At 48.9% G+C, this 10,145-nt stretch overlaps 1 protein-coding gene across 4 annotated transcripts in view; it reads left to right on the top strand.

The window, feature by feature from the left end:
• The first annotated feature begins 265 nt into the window (after nt 1–265).
• The window catches only part of LOC149310237 (nitric oxide synthase 3-like), a 55,416-nt gene continuing 45,536 nt past the window's right edge, over nt 266–10,145 (top strand). Inside the window, exons 1-2 of one of the 4 annotated variants that reach the window (XM_089533968.1) lie at nt 266–410; nt 7,414–7,602. In XM_089533968.1, coding sequence (XP_089390094.1) covers nt 7,493–7,602 — 110 coding nt within the window. In that variant the 5' untranslated portion in view covers nt 266–410; nt 7,414–7,492. Of the gene's footprint in view, nt 415–5,933; nt 7,182–7,209; nt 7,229–7,413; nt 7,603–10,145 lie in introns of those variants that run through there. The other 3 variants (XM_089533967.1, XM_089533969.1, XM_089533970.1) reach the window with 3 other exon arrangements.

The following is a 10,145-nucleotide window of genomic DNA, read 5'->3' as shown; positions in this document are numbered from 1 at the left end:
GGTCCCACAGGATGGAGCCATAGCAGTTAAAGCGGGGTCAAACTGGATTATCTCCCCAGTGTGGCATGAATTAGCAGCCTGAGAAAAGAGGGCTGAGGCCTGGCTGTAACTGCCACAGCGCCATATATGGTCAGAATCTCGCTCCCCCCAAGCATCGCCTGTTCATTGGAGGAGAGGAAGAGAGGGGGCGGGAAGACAGGTGCCCACAGCCAATCAGCGCCCCGCGTTCCCCTCTGGGCAGCCTCAGGACGGAGGGAGCTGCAAACCGGCGGCCATTTTGTCTAGGAGTTGCCTCAGGCTTGGCGGCCATTTTGTGGAGAGAGACAGATTGGAGGCTCCCTTGCAGACTCTTGTTAGCTTTCTCTGGGGCCCTTTTCTGTCCTTTTAGCCTGGCCCCAAAGGGAGGCTGTGTGAGTAAGTGGAGGCACAGAGCCAGGAGAAGCAAGCCACACTCCTCCTCCCTCCCTTCTTTTGACGGCTTTTGTTTGGAGGATGGTTTATTCTCCTCCTCCCAAATATGGCTGCCGCTTTCTTTCTGTTTTAAAGGCCTGTTTTGCTTAGCAGTTGTATTTACATTGCTTTAAAAGCTTTTTGGTTCAGTCAGCTACTCAGGGTTGTAAATTTCAGTGGACCCTTTGAGTCTTCCATTAGGCTGCATCCACACGTTTTGGCCTTGTTTTAACTCTTTTCTGGCTCAAGGCTATGGAATTCTGGGAGTAGCAGTTTGTTGTGGTCCCGGAACAAACTCCCAGAATTCCATAGCCTTGAGCCAGGGCAGTTAAAGCAGTGCCAAACTGGGTTATCCCTCCAATGTGGATGCAGCCTTAATTGGGGGTTTCACTGGTAAAAGGTGATTTTAGCCTCTTTACGGCCAACGCAGCTGTAGGACTTTGGGCCCTGGGTGCAATTGCAGGGTTGCCGTTCCAACTTAAATGTCGCGGCAGCATCAGGTGGGAACGAAAGGGTTTGGAGTTTGGGGGAAACGCCACAGCTGAGACGCCTAAGTGCCCCTCCGTAAACTGCAAATCCCAGGATTCCATAGGATGTGGCCATGGCAGCCAAAGCGGTTCCATGACACTAATTGCCTAGTGTGAAGGATCCCTTTGATCACGCTTTAACTGCCATCATGGCCCCACAACCCTAACAGAAGTCTGGGATTCCTCTTCCGGAGAGCTCTAGTGCCCTCTCACTACAAATCCCAGGATTCCATGGGATGTTGCTGTGGCACTCATATTTGCGGATATTATTATTCACAGATTTCATTAATATGTTCTCTCCAGGAATCTCTAGGTCCTCCAGTGCAACTCTATGGTCAACTTTAACTAAAAGTTGCACTGAAAGACCTAGAGGTTCCTAGAGAGAAGACTCAACTAGGCATTTATAGCTCCTCCAGCACAGTTCTATGGCCAGTGTCTGTCGGACGTTGGCCACAGAGTTGCCCTGGAGGACCTGGAGATTCCTAGAGAGGACACTCCACTGGGCATTTGTAGCTCCTCCAGCGCAGTTCTATGGTCAGTGTCTGTCGGACGTTGGCCACAGAGTTGCCCTGGAGGACCTAGAGGTTCATAGAGAGAACACTCTACTAGGTCTTTGTAGCTCCTCCAGCACAGTTCTATGGCCAGTGTCTGTCGGACGTTGGCCACAGAGTTTCCCTGGAGGACCTGGAGATTCCTAGAGAGGTGTCCTCAGGTAAAAACGTGGTGCTTTTGTCATTTGTGTTTTTTCCTTATTCACGGGGGTCTTGTGCCCCTAACCTTGTGAATATGGAGGGACAAGTGTAGCTTTATCCTTTAGCCACCTGAAAATTTGCATTTGTTGTTGCTTTTGTGTTCCTTCAAGACCTTTCTGACTAATGGCAACTAATGGCAAAGCTATTGCAGGCTTTCCTTGGTGAGGTTTGTTCAGGAGGGCTCTGCCTTTGCCTTCCTCTGAGGCTGAGAGAAGGTGACTTGCCTAAGGTCACCCAGTGGGTTTTCATGGCTGAGCAAAGGGGATTTGAACCCTCGTCTCCAGAGTCCTAGTCCAACACTTAAATGCTGTACCTAAAAATATGAGCGCCTAAAAATTTACACAGGAGTGTAGGACACTGTTCCCTGTTTCTCAAGAATTGTCGGAGAGCTCTGGTGCCACAACAAGCTACAGTTCCTAGAATTTCCTAGTACTGAACCATGGCCATTAAAGTGGAGTCAAACTGGATTGTTTCTGCAGTGCAGTTGCATCCCAGGTTTGGCTCCTGCTATGTTTGATACCGGTGCAGAGAAAAAGAGCCCCACTTCCAACCACCATGAGCTTAGAAACGCTGAAAATAAATGGCGGAGGAAAGAATTCCTATCAACAAATGTTCAGAAAAGGCCGCTGTCCTCAGATGACAGTAGAAAAGCCATCCTCTTCTGCAAGGAGGCGGAAGCAAGGCTGGGATTGGGAAGGGCTGTTGCTGCAGGGTCCCCAAAGCTCTCTGGCTGGCAGACTGGCCTTCTTTCTCTTTGTTTTCTGTGTATTGATTTATTAGAGTATTTCTACCCCGCTCTTCGGCCACAAAGGCTCCAGAGCAGCTTACTATTAGATTTTGTCTCTCCATTCAGCAGTTGATTCAGTGGGCCTACTCTGCTTGGGACTAACAGTAGAATTCAGGATATTGTCTGTTCAGTTTTTCAGCTGTTAGTGACTAGATCTTATGTAGATCTTCAACACTGTAATCCCCCAGACGTTGATGGACTCCAGCTCCCATCAGCTCTAGCCAGCCAAGCAAATGGTAAGGGAAGGTAGGAGTTATAATAGTCATACACCGTTTGGAAGCACATACGTTTTTACAGAGGATAAGCTACCATCAGAGGGTGTGGCTACTAATCGTGATGAATCTATATGCTTCCTCCGGTAACATGGTACCTATTCATATCATTTGCCATAGAGTGTGCATGGGAGGCTGCTGTTGAACTCATGTCCCATTTGTGACCAGCCAGCATCTGACCGGCTGTTGTGGGAACACCGTGCTGAATGAGAAAGGCCTTTGGTCTGATTTGGCCTCGGGGCTATGAGGTTATTGTCCACTCTCGCCAGCCTAAATAGGAAGAGAATTGTCTGAAGCATGTTAACAGTTCTCTAGGGCAGTGGGGCTCCCAGCTCATGGGGATGGAGCCCCCCAAGGTTTACTTCTCAAAGCAACGAAAGAGGCATTCAGTCTCCTTTGAATGAGTTGGCAGCAGTAATGGGCACAAATCCAGTTGACACAATCCACAGCTGATGTGTGCAGTAAGAAAACAGACCACGCTCTGTTTCCAGTGGGAAGGAAAGCCGGAGCAGGTGGCAAAGCAGTCTGGAGCTGGTCATGGCAGCAGGCATGGCTTGCTCATTTGGCACCCGGACCCGGCTGCTAAGCAGCGGTGGCAGTGCTAGGCCCCTGGAGGGGCGGTCATCGGTCATCGTCCACCTCCCTTGACAGGCTGGCTTTCCTCCTGCTCCCCAAGCGCCACTTGTATTTCGGCTGGCGATTGTGTTCCTGGGGCTCCCTTCCCTCCCTCTTTCCTTGTGTGTTCCTTTCCGCACTTCAAGTGGTCCCTCCCAAGGCCTGGGAAGGAAACCAACGCAAAAAGCAGAGGTGTGGTTTCCTGTCTGCAACACTCTGGGAACAACAGGCCACCGGTCAGGCTGTGCCAAGGTTAATGGGGCAGAGGAGGGGGTTCCAAGATGGAGACCCTCCCCTCATCTGCAGATAACACATCAGCCGGCAGTCCTCACAATCTGGAGCTCCGGCTGTCTGTTCACAATGGCTTCTGTTTTGCTTCTCCCAGAGAAAGGCACATGTGAGGAGAGCTATGAGACCCCTTCCCTTCGCTTGCCATAGTCTTTTTCTACTTTGTAATTGTTATTTTGAACATGAAATCAGATATTAAAAACATAAAGTTCCCCAGATGAACACACCAATGCCAAGGACTTCCTAAGTATTTGCACAGTATTTCTATCTTTTAATTTTTGTATTTACCATACCAAAGACATTTGGGGAATCCATAAAGCTCTACTCTATTCTCATTCTTCTTGATTGGTCTGCAGCCTTTGACACTGTGGATCACTGTCTCCTGGTTGATTTACTTTCTGACCTTGGGTTCTCTGGCTCTGCTCTCGACTGGTTTAAATCTTACTTGTCAGACAGATCTTTTGCAGTGGTCAGGGGTGGTCAGACTTTGTCCTCTGTTCCCCTATCTGTTGGAGTTCCCCAGGGCTCTGTCTTGGGTCCCCTTCTGTTCTCTCTATACACACTGTCCCTAGGCAAACTCATCAGTTCTTTTGGTTTCTCCTATCATCTGTTCGCCGACGACACTCAGCTGTATCTCTCCACCTCTGACCTTTCGAGGGGGCTTGAACAGCAAGTTTCTTCTTGTCTGACTGCCATCTCTCAGTGGATGCGGCTTCGGCGCTTGAAGCTCAACATGTCTAAGACTGAGCTTCTTGTCTTTCCACCTAAACCCACCCTTCACTATTCCTTTTCTGTTTCTGTTGACGACACTTCTATTCAACCGGTTCATGAAGCCTGCAGTCTTGGCTTCATTTTTGACTCATCTCTGTCATTTATTCCCCAGATCCAGGCCACCGCCAAGGCCTGTAGATTCTTTCTCCACAACACTGCCAAGATCCGTCCATTCCTCTCAGCCTCTACTGCCAAGACTCTGGTCCATGCCCTAGTGGTTTCGCGACTAGATTATTGTAACCTCCTTCTGACAGGACTTCCTCTTTCACACCTCCATCCTTTAATCTCTGTCCAGTATTCAGCTGCCCGTATTGTCACATCCGCTTGCCGCTTTGACCATGTTTCTCCTCTTTTCTCCTCCCTTCATTGGCTCCCCTTCCCCTTCCGCATCTGGTACAAGTTTTTGTTATTGACTTTCAAAGCCCTCCATGGATTGGCCCCTCCTTACTTATCTGACCTTCTTTCTCCTTACATTCCTACTCACACCCTCCGCTCTTGTAGTCAAGGTCTCCTGTCACAGTCTAGGACTACCACTGCCCCCTCCCGAATTCGTCCCTTCTCGCTTGCTGCCCCTTACTCCTGGAACCTTCTTCCCCAACATGCACACCGCATCATTTCTCTACCCAGTTTCAAAACTGAATTAAAGACTATATTGTTGAGAGAAGCATTCCCAGAGGCTAGCCCCTCTCTGACCCAGGAAGCCTCCTTTTAACCATCCATTAAGAAGCCAAGCCCTCGCTCCAGTCCATCTGCCTTGGTCCAGGCCTCAGAGGTGGAGAAGAACTGCTGGACCTGATCCCATTCCCCACCACCTTCCCCTCTCCTTTTGTGTCGTGTTTTCTTAGATTGTAAGCCTGAGGGCAGGGAACCGTCTGACTAAAAGATTGTATGTACAGCACTGTGTAAATTTACAGCGCTTCATAAATAAAGGTTAATAATAATAATAATAATAATAATAATAATAAAAAATGGGGGGGGGGTTTCCAGTCCTCAGTACTGAAGCTCTACTAGAGATTGTGTTCACCTGTTGTAAAATAGTGAATGTTGCAAGCAACAGATACACTCCAGATTTTAAAAACGAGACTGTAATGTCCATAAGTCAACAGGTATGGGAACTAACTCTTTAATGACTTTGATTTTCTCATTATCTAGGATGAATTTATGTAGCTCCTCCATATTTTTGTTTTCTTTATTTAAACCTGCCTTTGCCCTCTCTTTTTTAACCTTCCATAATAAATGTTCCAAGTCTGTGATGTTTTCTGCTACAGTTTGGTGTCATCCACATATCTTAGATGGCTGGCGTCCCTTCCTCCTACCTTCACTCCTCCTCCTGAGTGTAAGCCTGCTCTTCATAGGATATAAATTGAACAAACAGGGCAATGGTTTGCAGCCTTGCCAACTGGGAGCCATTCTGTTTCTCCATATTCTGCTCTAACAGTAGCCCTTTGTCCTAAGTACAGATTTCTTATCAGGACTGCCAAATGTAATGTGTTTAAGAGTGTTACATAGATTTTCATCATATATGCAGTTGATATCGTCTCTAACGCATATGCTGATTCTCTTCTGGAATTAACTGTGTATATTTACATTAGGGATGCCATCAGTTGAAAAAGGTTTGAAGGCACACAACAACAACAACAATATGAAGAAATCAAGTTGATTTCCAGTGTCACATTTTAACGCTCAGATGGTGTCAGTTAAAGGGTGGTAAGAACTTAAGAGAAAGCCAGGGTGGGGTAGTGGCTTGAGCTCTGGACTACAGCTCTGGAGACCAGGGTCCCAATCCCCATTCAGCCATGGAAACCCCTGTGTGACCTTGGGAAAGCCACACTCTCTCAGCCCAGAGGTAGGTAATGTCTCCCTGCAGAGAGGGAGACCCCCCCATCCTTCCTCTTTCCTCCCATCCCACTTACTAACAGGAAACTAAACTAACAGGGACCTGTAAAAAGGCAAATCGAAATTCGTATCTTGCCAGCCCACCCAATACATCCGTTTGGCTCTCAATTGTTAGCAATGACACATAGAGATGGGAGTGAGAGGTTGGCAAATGAAATCCCACCAAAACAACATACCCTCCAACATTTCCCAGGTGAAGCACTGGGCCACAACAGCAGAATGTGGTGGACAGATTCAGAGTTATGAATGAAGAAGAAGACACAAGCTAGAAGAGGGTGCAGCAGTTTGCTTTTATCAGAGCCCACTGCAGAGTGAATTGTGTGCAAAGTACTTTTGCACTTGGAACTGAGTTAACAGCAACTGAAGTCATCTGAGGAGAAGGGGGGAAATGGGAGGAGGAGAGAGAAACTGGGATAGTGTAAAAGCATCTGAAAAAGTGGGATGATGGAGGATTAATTGGGACTTGCCCAGTTGGGACAGTTGGAAGGTATGAGGATGCTGAGGCAGTTCTGGCATGGACCAGGATGGAGTTAAGAGCGAAGGCAGCCCCACTGCTGAACTCTTGAGGAGATTCCTGCCTTTTCCTCACTGTTTCCCAATGAAGTAGGCTTTGGAGCTGAAATTCAAAAATAAAACACAGCAGGCTGATTGGTATGGCATGGAACACTTTTGCTGGTGGAAGGTGTGCATGAATGTGGCACGATGTTCATGGATTTCAGAGACCAGGCCTGGGACTCAGCATCATTACAGGAGAGATTTCTGTTCCTGCCCTGGCCATTTTGGTTTTATTCCTTCTGAAACACTCTTTCAGCATTTCAGGAAGGTCTGTGTCCTTGCTACAATTAACCTTCCCCCTTCCTGCCCTTGCAGGTTAGTCTCCAGGGGTCTGTGGGCCTGCCTTGGCTTTTGGGGGGAGCTCAGCCCTCCTCCTCCTCCTCCTCCTGCCCCCATGCCAGGGCTTTGCCACCCATCCCAGCTCACCCAGTGGCTAACTGTGTCCTGGGCGGATGGGGCAGGGAAGGCGGATGGGAAATGGGACTGCTTTTTCTCGGCAGGGAGGCAGGCAGGAAGAAAGGAGTTCCTGGCATCGCGTAGCTCCAGAGCAGCCCACAGCCGGACCTGGAGAGTTGAGCCATGGGGAACTTTCAGGGGGGACTCTCCCTGACCCCCAGCCGAAGTCGCAGCCTGTGCTCTCGGCACCGCGATTCGATAAGCGAAGAAGGCGACTCTGCCACCAAGAGCAGGTCAGAACAATGTGTATTGCTGTGTGTGGTTATGGAGCAGGGAGGGGGTATCTGTCTGTCATGAGAGGTCTGTCTCACCTCCTTGTGAATAGCAGGCCACCTGCATCCCCTTCAAGGTGGTGGCATGCACCTCCATTGCAAAAGCATTTGTGGGAATGAGCTGTCTTTGGAGAAATGTTGGAAATAAGGCTCCCTGGACAGTGACTTGCGTTGTCCCTGGCATGTGGTTTGGATGGCAGAAGGGTCACAGAAGGAACCATCAGCAAACTCAGGGAAAGATTTAAATGGACAGAGATGCCCCTGTTAATTTTGGAATAATCTCATTGGCATCGATGGATATGCCTAGGGAAGAGATTGTAGCATGTTAGCTTTGCGCGTATAAGGTCACAGCAGAGGGGCTGCTTCAAACCCATAGGTGGCCTTTCTTGGGCACAGCCGGACCCAGTCACTTCGCTTCACATGGAGAAGGGTAGCCAGGGCTGTCTTGCTTGCTTTTGGCCTTCCTCTGGCAAGGGGGCAGCTTGTGGCCCTCCAAGGTAACTCTCATTATTCAGGTTGGTGTAGTGATTGGAGTGTTGGACTGGTACTTGAGAGATCTAGGCTCTGGACCCCATTGAAGCATCAATCTTGGGTTTCAGTTAATCTTAGTCTCAGACTGACTTACTTCACAGTAGGTTATGAAGTATAGAGTGTGTTGTGTGTATAAAGTACGGAGGAGGAGAGCCATATACACTCATCCCTCCATATTTGTGGCTTTGATATTTGCAGATTTGATTAATATGTTCTTTCCAGGAATCTCTAGGTCCTCCAGTGTAACTCTATGGTCAACTTTAACTAAAAGTTGCACTGAAAGACCTAGAGATTCCTAGAGAGAATACTCTACTTGCCATTTGTAGCTCCTCCAGTGCAGTTCTGTGGTCAGTGTCTGTCGGACGTTGACCATAGAGTTGCCCTGGAGGACTCAGAGATTCCTAGAGAGGTGTCCTCTCAGGTAAAAACATGGTTTATCACACGGAGATTTTTAGAGCTTTTGCAGCTCAGTTCCGACGTGATGCGGGTCCAACGATGCAAATTCACGTCATAACGTCAGTGTGTTTTCAGACGCCATTCCTTTCAATGGGAGCTCCTTCCGTGGGGCTTCTGCAGTGAATCCAAAGTGACCCCTCATTTTGATGAATTCCAGAAAAAACAAATTCACAGAATTCGCATTCAAGCTCACTTCGATTTCACTCCGAATTGGTCTGGTGTGGAAGATCACCCTGATGTCACCCCCCCTGCGTCCTGCTCCTTCATCCCCCTCCTGCTCCTTCACCCCATCTCCTCCTCTCTGCCATCCTGCCACCCATCCCATCATCCTCTGCCTTCTCCTAGACCCCAATCTGCTCCCTCCTTCATCCTGCCACCCATCTCATCATCCCCTGCCTCCTCCTAGACCCCAATCTGCCACCCATCCTATCATCCCCTGCCTCCTCCTGGACCCCGATCTGCTCCCCTCCTTCAACCTGGCATCCATCCCATCATCCCCTGCCTCCACCTCGATGAATGATGACAGCTAAGGAGGGGGCAGGGAAGGAGGGCAGCATCCAGAGCCCCACTGAGCATGTGCAAGGGTGCCGATTCGAATTGTTGAACCCTCACAGTTGCTCTGGTGTGGTAATACCATGTGCACTCACTCCCCTTTGCTTGAGTCCGCATCACGTGACTTGCTTGGAATCAAACTGACTCCGCTTCCCTCTTGATTCAGAAGGGCAGCGGAAAGGCAACCAGGTGTGGAAAAACATCCTGTTTTAACCTTAATCCGCATTGCGAGACAGGAGCGACTCTGGATCTGGTGTGAAAAAACATCACGCTTTGCATTGCTAGAACAGGAGTGACTGCGAATCTGAGCTGCAACCCCCCACATATGAGAAGGGCCCTGGTGTTTTTGTTATTTGCTGCTTTCCCATATTCATGTGCCCCTAACCCTCGTGAATATGGAGGGACAAGTGTATGTGGCTTAAGCTCACCAGCTGAAAAGGAGGATGTAACTGTTAACTACAAGAAGGTAATAATTCCCTCACGGTTGGCTTTGATGACAAGATCTCATGGGAGTTGGAGTTGCAACAGCACCTGGAGGGCAATGAGGTGCCTTCCCCTTCTCATTTGCTTGGCCGTTCTGAAGCTGCTTAAGGTGCAGATCCCTCTTGCAGTGTGCTGCCTTGATTGCTAGGTGCTTTGGATCTGCCTTTAGGATCTACTCTTCCTCCAGGAGAGCAGTGGGCTCACTTGGTCCTGAAAACAATCTCATGAGGTGGAAGCGGGACAGTCCCTTGCAGTTGCTTTCCACCTTTCTATTATAAGTTGGCGTAAGTTGCTTTGGACTATTTTGAACAAGCAAGGTTGTTCTGCAGCCCGTGTATGTGGCCTTCTTGGTGACCTGGGTCTAGAGTAGAAGGCCCGCTATCCATCTGTCCTGCTTGGGCTGCAGAAGGTGGCAAGGCAAGGCAAGGCAAGGCAAAATGCCCAAGAAAACCTGAGCTGGAGTTTGTTTGTGTGTAGAGGAA

This window comes from Sceloporus occidentalis, unplaced genomic scaffold, assembly GCF_023333645.1.
Source record: "Sceloporus occidentalis isolate IW3139 unplaced genomic scaffold, rSceOcc1.0.p SCAF_7, whole genome shotgun sequence".
NCBI classification, from domain to species: Eukaryota; Metazoa; Chordata; class Lepidosauria; order Squamata; family Phrynosomatidae; genus Sceloporus; species Sceloporus occidentalis.
Note: the sequence above shows the minus strand (reverse complement) of the source record. Positions and strands in the feature narration are given on the sequence as shown.